Below are 14,566 nucleotides of genomic sequence, written 5' to 3'. Positions count from 1 at the left end.
GGTCCCCAGTGGCCATCCCCAGGAGCACAGACGATGCATTGGGCCAGGCCTTGAGGGCAGGGGCTCTGATGCTGACAGCTCATCCCGCCCAGTGCACCTCTGGACTAAGGCAGGCTGGGATCCCTGGCAAGCCAGAGGGAGCCACCCCACGCAGGCTACCCTGATTCTCCCCCCACTCACCAGCCCCGCGCTCACCGGCGGGCAGCCTTGGGCACAGTGGCACTCTGGCTGAACCTCAATTTTATCATCTTTAAGATGGGGCAGTAATGCTAACCTTCTAAGGCCACTGCAAAGAGTCAATTAGGCAAGGCTCATAGGCTGGCTGGCATGGCCCTGGACACGTGGGAGGCTCTCAGTGAAAGGGGACTGGAATGATCACCACTGGGAGGTCACTGGCCCCCAGTCGTAGGAGCTGCTCTGTCGGCAGGAATCGGGGAATGTGGGCAGGCTGGTGGTTTTGCGGGCCCTCTACCTGCTCAAGTCAAGTTTGGGTGGTGCAACTAGAACTAACCCTCCCCTACTGCCGTCCCCCGCTGCCGACTTCTAAGTGCCTCCATGCTGTGCTGGTGGCGGGGAGGCGGAGCCCGTCTGGCTGTGGCCGTACCTGGTAGTTACACTCAGGGTCAAGGCAGTGGTAGTGCTCGCGGTACTGGTAGGCACAGTGGATGTGGCCACAGTGCTGGCTGCCCGAGAACCTGGAGGGAGGAGGGGTGGGGTCAGGGCCCTGCTGTGGGTGACAGTCCCAGCCCCAGCCCCAGGGAGGACTCTTCGGGCCCTGTATGGGATGCAGAGGGGAGGTGAAGTTGCAGAGGCCCAGGCAAGTGACTGGGCCTGGCGGGAATCCCAGGCCCATTGAGGCAAAGAGGCCTGGCCCCAAGAAAGGGGCAGGACAACACTGAGGTGGCCAAAAGTCAAAGTGGGGGGAGACAGATGGGGCCCGAGCCCTGGGATGGAAGGGAAGGCAGGCGCCCCCTCGGCTGCCCACCTCTTTTCTGCAGGGGCTACCTGCCCCACTCCCAGCCCGCCCAGCTCTGGCCAGGTGCAGAGACCCTGGCTGGGCCAGCCGGGCTCTGATGCTGAGAGGTGTTAAAGGGCTCTCTCTGTCCTGGGCTTTTCCTGACACTTGAAACAGTGCAGAGCTATGAATTTTTAAAGCACTGCATCTGTTTGGCTTCCTACAGCAGCGAGCTCACTCTCCAGCCGCCGCCGCCACCGCCAGGAGCCTATGCTGCCTCCCAGGAAACCCGTCCTCCTCCAGGCCCCAGGGCCGCTGGGACGTGGCTCCCACAGCCTCAGTGACGGCCGGCCGTGGGGAGGCCACTCTGGAGAGGCCACACCATGACGACTGTGGAGAAGGGGGTGACTCAGCCCGCCTGTACCCATCCAAGACTGAAGTGAGATTGCAGGAGACACAGAGAGAAACACCATACTGTAATGGGAAAACCACGTGCAAACAAATATTTAGGCTGAAGTGGCCAAAAGGGCCATCTGCGGAGGCACTAATAATAATGGTAATAATAATACCACAGAGGAGACAGCACGGGGCAGAGCTGAAGACAGAGTGGGACAGGGGGGTGGAGACAGTGGGATGGGGGTGGGCAGAGACAGAGCAGGACGGGGAGCGGAGACAGAGTGGGACATGGAGGCGGAGACAGAGCGGGCGGGAGGAACCTGGAAGATCTGCGGACAGACAGGCGCCGGCCGCTGGGTGCTGCCCCATCAGAGGGCAGGCGGTGGGGGGGTGGGGGCGGGGGGTGTTATTTGTGTGATTTGGGGGAATCTGTTGAGGCAAAGGCTCTTCACTGCCAATCCCACTGCCTTTGGGATGGAAAGGGGTTGGTCTGGAGTCAGGTGGTGTCAGAGCCTCACTGGGGAAGTGCATTGGGCTGTGTCAGAGAGGACGACAGCCCACACCTTCTCTCTCTCTCTCTCTCTTTTTTTTTTTTTAAAGAGATAGGGTCTCACTCTGTTGCCCAGGATGATCTCGAACTCCTGGCCTCAAGTGATCCTCCCATCTTGGCCTCCCACAGTGCTGGGATTACAGGCATGAGCCACTGCACCTGGCCTGCCTCTACCTTCCCAGCCCTGACAGTTTCACGGTGGCCTGCACCCTACCCAAGGCTCTGTGTGACAGCAGGACCCAGGCAAGCTGGGGGAGCTGCACTCACCTGTGGCCAGGCCCTGCGTCGGGACCCCGGCCCTACCTGGGGGCACAGGCTGCTGAGGGAATGTGTGGCCTGGACTACACAGAGCGGAGGGAGGCTCCGAGACGGGCGTGCAGGGCAGCCCTCGGTGCGGTGGAGGGACCGAAGTGGATGGGGATGGGAGGAGGCAGCTACCTTGGCCCTAGAGGTCAGATATCAAACGAATGGCCTCAGAGTGCCCGGTCAGTCCTGGCCCCCCACCTTCTCTCCACGGCAGGCTCCTCCCCAGGGGCCTACCTGGCAATATATTTCTGGTAAATGTTTACATCTTCAGTGACGGCTGGTTTATCTGTGGGCAGTCCGTTCCTGGCAAGAGACACACAGGGCACAGCCGGTGAGCAGATGGGGCAGCCTCGTGTCACAGGGGCATCTGGTGGGCAGCCCCTGCCCTGAGGCCCCAGCCCCTCTGCTCCGCTCTGCAGTGTCCGAGGCACCCATGGTGGGACTGAGGACATCCCTGGCAGAAGCTGGCCAGAGGTTCAACGAGCCCAACTCTGGGAGGGCAGTGCCATCTCGTGCAGGTGGGGCTGGAGCCCCCTTGGGCACGGGCTGGCAAGCCACAGAAGCCCGGGCTCAGCACCCAGCATTCAGGGAGCATCAGGAGGCCGCTGGCTGAGGGGCACCAGGCCTCCCAACCGGGAGGGATTCGAGGTGGGGGCAGGCAGCTGGGCAGGGGAAGTGTATCCTTCCCCAGGCAGCAGGGGCCGCCTCGATCTGCTCCAAGGCATGCAGCCCCCTGGGGTCTGGGAGCCCCCCCAGGGTTCAGGAGGAGCTCTGGGGAAGGGTCTCGCTCAGCCCCACACCATCCACCATTTGACTACCCAGGCCGTTCCCCTGCCCATGGGTTCAGGCTGTAAGGGTGTATGCACCTCACCCCGGTCACTACCTTTGCTTCCTGCCTCCCCCAGGGCCCAGGCTCTGAGCCCAGGAGCCAGGGCCACCAGCATGGACCCAGCATCCCCAGCCAGGGTGGCGCTTTCTCAGCCAACCACAGGCCTGCATTCAGTGCTCATGGCAGCAGGTAGAGAAAGCCTGTCATGGGCAGATGGGGGTGGCTGCAGTCCCGGTGTGCATGCTAGCAAAAGGCAGAGCACACTGGTGCCTGGGAGTGTGGGCGTGTGTGGGTGGCGTGTGTGGGGGGCGTGTGCGAGGTGCACGTGCAGGTCCAGGAGCGGGGGGGCGGGGGGGCGCTGCAGGAGGGCTCACGCATTGGTTCTGTAGGTGCAAGAGTGAATGTGAGCGTGGCGCGCTCCTGTGTGTGTGGAAGCGCATGGATGGGAGCCTGAGTGTGCAGGTGCCTGGATGCAAAGTGGATGTGTGTAAGGTGTGAGCGGCAGGTGTGTCCTCAAGCACGGGCAACCCCGGTGAGGAAGGAGGCCTCCTGTCTAGTCTGGCTCCTGGCTCTGGGCATTGTGGGGTGGGGAGCGCCTTACTTGACAGTGGAGACGGTCCCCGTGGTGATGGAGTCTGTTTTGGAGAAGGTTGACTTCAAGTACTCGGGAGTGTTGAAGGACAGGGAGGCAGGAGGCTCTGGCCCTGGCCCGGGGGCGCTGGGAGCACTGGGCACGCTGGCGAGGGGTGCGGGAGCCAGGCTGGGGGTGGGCGGAACCTTGGCAGGGCCTGGCTTCTGGATGCCCCGGACGTCGTACTTGGAGGGGCGCCCCACCTTGCCCGTCTTGAAGGCGATGGCCCCGCCCATGTCGGGGCTGCCCTCCCCGGGTTTGAAGAGGTGCAGGTACTTGACATTCTCCAGGTCGTACTTGGATGGCTTCTTGTAGGTGCTCCCGTTCTGGGGCCGCAGATTCTCGCCGGTCTTCAGTTTTTGGATGAAGAAGTCGTACTTGGAGGCCCGGGCCACCAGGTTCTGCATCTGGACGCTGCTGTGCGACGGCAGGGGCAGGATGGTGGCCTTGGTCTCCAGGTGGGCCGTGCTGCTGGGCAGCCGCAGGCCGGGCAGGGTGCCCACCACCTCCTTGCCCACCCGCTCCTCGGTCTTGGTGCTGGGGGCCGGCCAGGAGAGCTGCTCGCCAGCCTTGAGCTTGCGGATGTACTCCTCATACTTAGAGAACCGCGCCCGCTTGCTGAGGGTATCCTCGGAGGTGGGCAGCATGGAGGAGGTGGCTGCCTCTGGGGTGGAGCCCGCGTGCAGCTTCTCAAAGCTGATCTTCCTGGCCAGCTCGTCCCGCGTGTTCTGGTCGTCATAGCCAAACATGCCGAGGAACTCGGTCATGGTGGAGGCCGCGTAGTCCCGCAGCGAGGAGGCCTCTCCTGCAGAGGAGGATGGGGGTGCATCACCTCTGGGAGGGAGTGGGAGGGACAGGAGGTCCCCCCACTGGGGGCCCCCACCCATAGAGGGAGGGGGTCAGTGTGGGGAGGGGCAGAGCAGGACATGATCTATGGACGTTTGGCTCACTTGTTAGGTTTTACGACTCTTAAATTAATTTGTTTTAAAAAAAAGTAATTAATACTGGGGTAAAATAAAACGAGTTCATCAATGCCAGGAAAATCAATTTCCTAAATGTTCTGGCCGATGGCTTTTCAGTACATTAAACAAAGTTTCATAAATGTCTCCGCTCTCTCGCCTTGGCCTAATATGAAAGAGAAGTCATTTTACTGGAAGTAAGGCCAGATCCCAACCTGCCTCCCAGGACAGGGAGCGGCAAGAACCAGGGACAGGTAAGGACGTGGGCCAGTGGGCAGCTGGGTGGGAGCCCAGGGGTGGGGAAGATGCTCTGGCCGGGGTCGGGGTGGGCCTGGCTGGAGGACCTCCCTTGACCCCACAAATGGATCCCCTGGGCAGATGAAGGGTCCACTCCAAGCCTTCCTAGGACCTGGCCTCTTGGCCTCCCCACACCTTCCCAGGTGCTGAGGGTCCCTGACAACACAGCTCAGCCAGGGGCGCAGGTGTGTGGATGTGCCCCTGGCCTGTGACATAGGACCTGGACACGTCCTCCAACCCCCTGGCCTCCTCCAGTCACTTGCAGTCACACAAGGTTGGGCCACCCGGGGAGGGCAGGGCCTGAGTGCAGCCTCCTTACTGTGGCCACCCCGGGCACACCAGGAAGCCTGGAGCCACCTCCCCACAGTGACATACACACACACTCTCACATATCAACACACACGCACACACACAAACCCACACACAGTCACATGCACACGATCACATACAACACACACATGCATTCTCAAACACACACACACGGTCACATTCACACGATCACATACAACACACACATGCATTCTCACACACACACCCACAGTCACATGTACACAATCACATGCAACACACACATGCATTCTCATACACTCTTACACAGTCACATGCAATCACATACAACACACATATGCATTCTCATACACTCTCACACACCCACACACAGTCGCATGCACTCACACGCCATCACATACACACTCACATAAACCCAGTTAATTACATGCACACAATCACATACAACACACACATGCATTCTCATACATTCTCACACACCCACATTCTCACAATCACCTATAACACACACACATGCATTCTCACACACACCCCTACACAGTTACATGCACACAATGACAAACACACGCATGCATTCGCATACACTCACACACCTACACACAGTCACAACACACACATGCATTCTCATACACTCTCATATCCCCACACACAGTCACATGCAATCACATAAAACACACACATACATTGACACCCACCCACCCCCACACACAGTCACATGCTCACAATCACATACAACACACATGTGCATTCTCATACTTTCACACCCACACACCCAATCATGTGCATACAATCACATACAATACACACATGCCTTATTACACACTCTCACCCGCACATACGCACAGTCACACGCACACACATGCCATCACATACATAAACCCACACACGGTCACATGCACACAATCACACACAACACACATGCAATCACACACACTCTACACACCCAGTCATGTGCTCACAATCACACACACAATCACACACACTCTCACATACATCCAGACACGCAGTCACATAAAACTCATATACTTGCTCACCCCCACACAGTCACATGCAGACTCTCACATAAAACACACATACCCAGACACAACACACACACTCATACAGACTCACAGACACCACACACTCACACACCTCACAGACTCTTGCACTCACACTCGGGCTCACCAGCTCCCATCCCTAGCCGCATTCCTGCCTCTGCAGACATACAGGTACACAACCCCCTGAACCCCTGCCCTGGGTCTCTCGGAATGAGGGAGAAGGCGGTCAGTCCCAGGCTAATTCTGAGCTGTTCTTGTGGACCCACCTCTTCTGCACATGCCCCACCCCATGGCCGAGCCGTGACCCCAGTGCACACGCACACCTGCCCCCTCACTGCCCGTGTGCTACATGCCTCCCGTGTGCCATGCCCTGCATCAGGGTTAGGTGCACCCGCGAGACTGAGACCTGCACGGCCCCCGGGGACACCATGTTCTCTCTGCTCATGTGCAAGCCAGCCACGTGGGCACACTTGGGGCGGCAGGACCCCAGGCTGACTACACAGCCAAGGGAAGGCCTGGCTGGGGGGTCTCCTCCCAGGCGAACCTGCCAGGTCTGGGATCCTCGGAGACACCTGGGATGGGGGTCTAAAGGGGCAGGACTGGGCCTGGGGAGGGGAGGACACCTGGCGGGATGTGGAAGGAGAGGCTGTGGGCTCCGGGGAGGGCCTGGGACCCGGCTAGGGGAGGAGAGGACAGTCACAGGCAGCCACCTGGCACCCAGGGTGCACAGAGGGACTCAAGAAACCAACAGACAGCTGTTCCCCTGGGGCAGGGCTGGCGGGTCAGCCGCTGTCCTGACCTCAAGCTACACAGGGTTGGGGGGCCCAGCGAGGGAGGAGTGGGCTCTGGCTGCTGGATTCAGTGGCTCAGGGACCAGGGAAAGGGGCTAAAAATAGCTGAAGGCAGCTGAGCCCTCGCTATATATGGCAGAGAAACAGGCTTCGAAGGGCAGGCAGCTTGCGCAGGGAGGGGACCAGGCAGGGGTCCCTGAGGGGGCCCACAGGCCTGCATGGCCGAGCCCAGGGCCCAGAGAAGGTGGCTTGGGGGCTGAGCCCACAGAGGCAGTCGAGGCTCCGCTGTCTGTCTCCTCCAGCGCTCAGCGCTGAGCAGGCAGTCCCAGTGTTGGGGCTGAGGGGGCGAGGCCTGGGTCCCTGAGGCCATTGGCAGTTCCAGGCCCGCCTCTGCCAGCCCCGCTCTCCACTCCTCTGGAGGAAGGAGGCAGGGGCTGAGGCCCACTCCGCTCCCCATCAGCTGTGGGCAGAGCTGGCCTGGGTGGGGGTGTGGAGGGGACGGTGGCCCTTGTCGCGTTCCTCTCCTCTCCTCAGGCCCAGCACAATCACCTTGTGTCTGGCAACGGCAAGGGCTTTTCCTATCAGAGGAAACTGAAGGTCACACTTTTCCTCATTGATCTTGCAATGTTTGTTAATTACTCTGTCACTGATGTGGCGAAGGATAATTAAACAGCTCTGTTTATATCTTATATGCATAATTATGTGGCTGCGCAGGGCTCCCCGCACAGGGAGGAGATGCACCCCTCGCTGCAGGGGAAGGGCTAGGGGAGCGGGCAGGGGAGGCGCAGGGCACCGGGCACAAGGCTGGGAAGGAGGCCGGGGGCAGAGAGAAGGCCCAGACCTGGGGGCTGTGGTCCTGGCGACCCCCTTGCCTGCTGGAACCCCCGGCCCACCCTCCCCTGAGCAGAAGGCGCGCAGGGCTGCTCTCGATCCCCAGGACATGGAGACACCAGCAGAGCAGGGCCTCAGTGCCTCGTGGGAGAGAGGTCAGCCAGGGGACCGTGGCCGGGGCAGCTGGCTGTAAGAGGATACGCTGGCCGGGCTGGCAATCCGTGTGGCCCTGAGACGTCCTGCTGGGAGGGCCAGGGACAGCGGTGTAGGGAAGGAAGAGGAGGCCAAGGGGAGTGGCAGGAGAACAAAGCTTGTCCTGGGCTCCTCCGAGAAAGCTCCGTAAGTAGCAGAATGTGCAGACAGCAGGCTCACAGGCTCATGCTGTTGACCGCTGCGCCCCTCTTGTGCCAGGTACTGTGCCCGGTAAGCTCAGGCCTCACAGGTGTGTGTAAAGAGTCACCTGCCTACCATCTGTCCAGCCATCTATCCCATCTGTCTGTCTATCCACCCACCCATCTATCCCTCCCCACCTGTCCACCCCTCTGCCTGTGGTTTCTTGAAGACCCGCTGTGTGTGGGGCAGCTCCAGCCCTTCCCTTCTCACCTGGGGTGCCCCTCCCCGTCCTAGTCTCTCCCACTCCAGGAGTCCTCCCTGGGTGGGATGAAGGGCCGGTATTTAGAGCAGGAGTGAGGAGTCGGGTGTGCTCACCAGACACACTGCCCCTTCCCCACTGGCCTCCCTGTACTGGCCTTCAGCCTCCCTTCGAAGGCCAGGCACCCACCTGAAGCCTGCTTGGTGCTGGGGCCGCTGTCCTCCTTGGAGGCTGCCCTGTCCGAATCCTTCTCCAGGGCACCACCGTCCTTGGAGGGCTCCTCCGCGTGGTCTTCCTCATCGCTGCACCCCTGGGGCTGCACCATGTAGACACCCTCGGGAGGCAGCTCCAGGCCCTCACGGGCAATCCGCCCCAACACGGGTGTGGGTGCCGGCTCCTCGCTGTACTCCCCGTTCACCCACTTCTCGATCACCGCCCGTCTCTTGTCTTCCTCGCTGCGGGGGGCCCGGGCTGCCCCAGACTCAGGGCCACTGCGCTCTTGGTCCCGGGGCCGCGATGGGCTGCCCTCCGCGTGGGAGCCGGCGTCAGCTCGCTTCTCCACCACCACCTGGCGGCTCAGCTTGGCGCAGATGGCGTTCAGCTTCAGGCCACCCTTGCGCTTGGGCGCCATGGCGGGCTTGCCTGCAGGCGGGTCCGTGCACCGGGTGCCCTCAGCTGCAGGGATGGAGGAGGGCACGGAGGTCAGAGGCGTGCAAGGCCAAGAACAACCCACCCTCCCGAACAGCCCTGCATCCCCCAAGCTGCAGGCCTCCCCCATTGACCACAGTTCCATCAAACTGCCCTGAGACTGCCTGGCACGTGTCTATCTCCTCCACTAGTCTATGAGCTCCTTGGCCGTGCTTGAGAATCACTCTACTTTCTGAGCCTGGCAGGGTGCCTGGCACAGAGTAGGTAGTTCAAGAACTAGTCTGTAAATGAACAAATGAATGAATGAATGCCTCTTCAACTACAAGGGGCGCCCAGGTCCTGGAGGCATTTCCTAGGCTTGCTGGGCCCTGGGAGGGGGTGTGCCCCTTGACACACAAGGAAACTGAGGCCCAGGGAGGTTAAGGAGCCGGCTATGCAGTCAGGCTGTCAAGGGACAGCGTGGCATTGCTGGCAGCTTGTTCCGCTTGGGAGCATCCTGCCTTACCACACGTTCCTGGGGAGGAGTCACAGAGAGCCAGGGACCAGCTTGTGCCAGCCTCTTGCCTCACTGTCCCGGCAGCACTTGGCTGGCACCCTCCCACCTGAGCATGTCAGCCCCTGGCAGCTCCTCTGCCAGGCCAGGTCCCTGGGCCCTACCTGACTCCAACCCTGCTCAGCAGAGAGCAGAGATCTCCTTTTCTCCCAGCCACTCAGGACCCTCCCGAAGGCCTCCGTGTTCCTCAGTCTCCTCCCAGCCACTCAGGACCCTCCCGAAGGCCTCCGTGTTCCTCAGTCTCCTCCCTGCCTCAGGGTCTTCTCCAGCCCTTGCCAGCCCCCTCTTGGCCTCTCTGTCCATTTCCTGTTGCCACTCCCTTCCCCAAGCCTCAGTCAGAGCCATCCAAGTGGAGTTCCTCATGGCACTTCCTAGGGCCACTTGTCCCTATCCTAGGACCTTGCTCCCCAACCTCGGCCAGCCTCTGCAGCCCCAGAAGGCCTGGCCAACCCACTTCCCAGCCCCCAGGAGCTCCAGCTGGTGCAGGGTGGGGTTGCTTAGGTCCCTCACGGAACGCCCCGAAGCGCCGGTCACAGCACCTAATCCCCGAATGTGACAGCCCGACACACACAGCCGGAAAGAAGCCCTCATGAGGCGACTTGAGAGCCAGCGACCTCCCTCGCGGCCGCATAGCCCAAACTCTGTCCCTGATAGGGCACCGAGGGTCCTGGGGGGCATACGGCAAGCCCACCCACCACACAGCCTGGGACCTGCCACAAAGGCTGGCGAGGGTGGACACACACACGCACACACACGCGTGCACACACAGCGCAGCCACATGGAACTGTCTGTCTGTCCATCCATTTAGTGAGCTCCTTCTGTGGGCCAGACCCTGTGGTGGGGCTTGGGGACAGGGCAGTGGCCACAGCAGCAGGGGCTCGGCTCACACTCACTGTGTACAAAACAAAATGTGCCTCTCCATGGCCCTCACGGGAGGAATGGGCGTGTCAGAGTCTCCACACAGGTGGGAAGGCTGAGGGCAGGGCCCCCCGGCTCCATGGTCAGAATGGGCTTCACTCTAATGATCACCCCCTGCCAACTTTCCACATGCCAGGAAACCCGATGAGAGGCCTACTCAGGCGGGAATGGCAATACCTGGGTCCACCCAGGGGCCGCATCCCTGAGGTGGACTTGACTCATACGCACAGATAACCGTCCCTGATAGACACAGTGCCTGGCTGTCCCAGCCAGATCCTTCCCTTGTAGCCAGTGGCCAGTACGGATGGCTCACTTGGCCCAGACGAGACAGGGTGATTCTAGCCCAGCCAGGCCCACTGCCAGAGAAGGGTCTGCTCAGCCCACTCCCAGGCCTTCCAGTCCTGTGACCCTGGCTTCAGGGCCTTAGACACTTGCCCAGGCCGATGCCCACTCTACCCAGGTTCGTCCACATCTCCAAGTCTGTGCCACCCACACCCAAGACCCCAAGCACGATGCGGGGCCCCTCTCGAAGTTCTGAGACGGGGCCTCCTCTTCACAGCATCCCACTCGACCTCGGAGCTGCCCAGCAGGTTCTGTGACGCCGGGTTTCCTCCAAGAGGCCTCCGGGGAAGCGGGCCTCACCTGGTCCCCTCGTCCCTTGCCCTGGATGGGGAAGGGAAGGGGGGAGTGGGGGAGCCTGCACTATTTTTACCAGGAGGTAAGCAGCCAAGTGTGGATGGCAGACGGCAAATGAATCTATAAATATTTATCCTAAGGAAGAGGGAAGCAGAAGCTCCCAGGGCCGCACTTGCTGCTGGTGACGCCCCCTCCCCGGGCCCCCACCCATCCTGGAGCCTCCCCGCACTTTGGCCCACCCAGCCCAGCCCACCTTCTCCCCATCTCGGCTGTGTGCCTGGCTCAGTCCCTGCCCGGGCCCCCACCAGCTGCGGTGCAGCTGTGTACCCAGGACCCGCCCCCAGCCCCAGGCCCCTTTGCTCCTGCCGACTCCCCCGGCACCTGCCCTCCAGCTGCCGTGCTGCCCCAGCCCACCTGCCTTCCAGATGCTGCCCTCCCTCTCCCTCTCTTGCTGGTCCCAGGGGTGGAGGTGGGAGGCGTGTGGGCCAGGGACACAGGGGCAGGAGGCAGAGGTAGGGCTTAGGTTTGTAAGTGCGAGCGCGTGTGAGGCTGGGCGGCGGGAACAGGGGTGCGTTGGAGCTGAGGTCTAAGCTTTCCGCCGCCTTCCGGCCCAGGGCCCTGGGATCCATAGACGATCCGCCCCCCACCCCGCTGTGGTCTGACCCCAGACTCCTGTCCATGTAAACATTCCTCTGACTTTCTTCCCTAAAATATAAACGCCGTGGCCAGGCCTCAATGGAAGGAAGCCATCCGTCCCCGGCCCTGTCACTGCCCCTTTCATCTCCTTCCCGCCACCAGCCTGCCCGCTGCTCTATTTACACTGGACACTTCCTCTGGGAACAATACTGCCCAGGAGGCAGGCTTGGGCCAGAGGGTGGGAAGGCGAGGGGACTCCTGCTCTGCTTCTCCGGAGACGGGAGAGGCGAGGGGAGGGGCCGAGGTGGGCTGGGCCGGGGCCTGGGACCCACACACAGTCAGAGCCCACTCTCTGTTGGTGGCGGTGCTCTTGGCCTCCAGCCTCTGGCCCCATGGGTTCTGGCGCAGCACCAGGGTATGGCCTAGCCTCTGGGGTCAGGGAGTCAGGAGCTCACGGCGGAGCTCTGCCCTGCGCTAGCTCTGGCCCTGGGCAAGATTTTCCCCTGTAGAAAGGCGGCCAGGCTGTTAGGTGAGAGAGGGCACCTGTCTGTGCCAAGCACAGGGCCTAGCAGGGATGAACCTGGGAAAAAGCAGCTGAGCCCTGGGAGGGCCACCAGGCAGATGTGGTGCCGCACGTGAGCTTGAGATTCCAAGGCTGAGAAACCTTACCTGGCCTGGAAGAGGCAGGGGACAGAGAAGAGGCCAGAGGTCTGGGGCAGGGGCGGGCTGGCCTCTCAGCCCCTCCTCGGATTCCTAGGTTCGGGACCTTCCCTCTCAGGGCGCCATGAGCAGCAGTCTCCCCGCAGGTCTCTGAGCTGAGCAGACCCTGCACAGGGTTGGGGAAAACGGGCATGGACTGGACCGTCCACCTTTCCGGGCACTAAGGCATGACTTGTAACGGCCCAGCGGAGCCGGCACTGTCATTGTCCCATTTCATAGAGGAGGAGGCTGTAGACACCCCAGAGCCCAAGCTCACCCTGGCCAGGAGCTCCCGAAGGCTGGGACTCGGCCCCATCCCCATTAGGGCCCCTAAGCCGGCCCTAGGAAATCCCAGGCCTCTCTGCGGGGACTCCTTCCCCTGCCCCGTCCCCTCCTCACCCTCGCTTCCTGTTCCCATAACACGGAGCCCCTTAAAGTGTTAACTGCGATGGGTAAAATGGTGCAGCAGATTGCTACAATAAATAATTTACTGATATTTATAAATATTCAAATCAGCCGGCTTCAGAAATCGAATGAAGGGAGGGCCTCGGGAGAAGGCCCCGTTATGGCATGAATCTCATCACCCCCTCCGTAGGCGGGGGCAGGCCAGGGCTCCTGCCAGCTCTGGGTGAGAGGGGCGTTCCTGTAGCTGCACTGCATCCCCAGTCCCCTGATCTCACTGCTCTCTGGAGGTAGCCTGCTCACCTGGTCAGGGCCAGGCCCCCTCCCGCAGGCATCCTGGGTTCAAGGGGAGGAGAGGCTGCAGTGCCCACCGCCCATGGCCCCGGGTCTCAGAGTTGCTTGTCCTGCCTCAACGGTGGGTGGGTGGGGGTCTGTCCCAGGGGGCTGGGCAGGCCTGGCAGCCCCTCCCCAGCCGTGAGTAATGTGTTCTGGGGCCGGGCTGCCTGTCAGCTCCCAGGCTCCGGGTGCTTTATGGGCTCTGCTTGGTGGCTCTGAACTCCCTGGTAGGAAATAAAGTTCTCCCTGTGCGTCCCTTCTAAACATTTCACTCAGTGGAAACGGTGTTTAAGAAAAATGAGGACATATTTCTTCCTAAGGATGCAGTATCCCCTTTGGGCGGCCTAATGCCCGCTGTATATCAGGAAGTGGGGAGGCAGGGGCCAGGAACCAGTCCCCTGGGTTGGGGGTGGGCTGGGGCCCTGCCTTCCCACTGCCAGGCAGCTCGGGGGCCACTCTGGTAGCTGCCCTGGGCCATGGTGTCTGGGGCCATAGAGCAGCTGGCATCCTCTGAGCACCTCGTCTGTGCTGGGTGCCTTACAGTGCCACCTTGGTGATGCCCCCAGGATCTCCACATGGTCGGCTGTCCTGTCCATTCCCACATAAGGAAGCAAAGGCGGCGAGGCTGGTAGCTGCCCACAGTCAGTGCTGGAGCCCAACTGCCACCAGGCTCACATGCCCAAGGTCATAATCTTCAACCCCACCTGTGTCCCCCACAGCCTCCCGCCTAGGCATCCTGGAGTCAGGGGCGGGCGGCTGCCGGGGCTTCCACCCTGCCATTTACTTCCGAACTTGCAGCTCACAGGCCACAAGCCCCAGTTTTGGGGTGCTGTGCTGGTGTCCTTTCAACAACCTCTCTCTTGAGTACCGTGTACAGACCAGACCCTGGGCTGACTCCTCAGGCTACGATGTGGGCACACAGGCAGCCCTGGTTCCTGTGCCACGGATGCTCAGTTTAGACTTGGGAATGAACACGTCAAAGCCAGTACAAGAGCCATCTCTGTAGTGGGCATCAGAGGTGCCACAGGAGTGGCAGGTCTGGAGGCCAGCAAGGGCCAGGAAGGGCCCAGGCATCTACCCCTCCTCCCTCCTCTACCTCACAGCCCATTTCCGCCTGAACGGTTCCTTCCCCATCCTTCAGCTGTGACCCCTCCCCCACCAGCCAGGACCTGTCCCCTCCATCCCCTCCGAGAAGGGAGTCCTTCCCTCTTGGACCCAATTCTATCCCCAGCTCCAAACAGAAGGGCCTCTAAGTTCTGTGGGAGGAATGGTTGTT

At 61.2% G+C, this 14,566-nt stretch overlaps 1 protein-coding gene across 6 annotated transcripts in view; it reads right to left on the bottom strand.

Moving 5' to 3' along the window:
• Positions 1-14,566, bottom strand: part of CASZ1 (castor zinc finger 1) — a 159,666-nt gene that overhangs the window by 18,133 nt on the left and 126,967 nt on the right. For 5 of the 6 annotated variants that reach the window (XM_055384224.2, XM_063702933.1, XM_055384217.2 and 2 more), the window contains 4 exons: positions 8,652-9,137; positions 3,638-4,472; positions 2,442-2,510; positions 605-695 (listed from right to left, as the gene is read on the bottom strand). In XM_055384224.2, the coding sequence (XP_055240199.2) occupies positions 605-695; positions 2,442-2,510; positions 3,638-4,472; positions 8,652-9,137 (1,481 nt within the window). The remainder of the gene's footprint in view (positions 1-604; positions 696-2,441; positions 2,511-3,637; positions 4,473-8,651; positions 9,138-14,566) is intronic. The other variant, XM_055384239.2, reaches the window with a different exon arrangement.

This window comes from Gorilla gorilla, chromosome 1 (genome assembly GCF_029281585.2).
Source record: "Gorilla gorilla gorilla isolate KB3781 chromosome 1, NHGRI_mGorGor1-v2.1_pri, whole genome shotgun sequence".
NCBI classification, from domain to species: Eukaryota; Metazoa; Chordata; class Mammalia; order Primates; family Hominidae; genus Gorilla; species Gorilla gorilla.
This window is presented reverse-complemented; position numbering and strand designations above follow the sequence as displayed.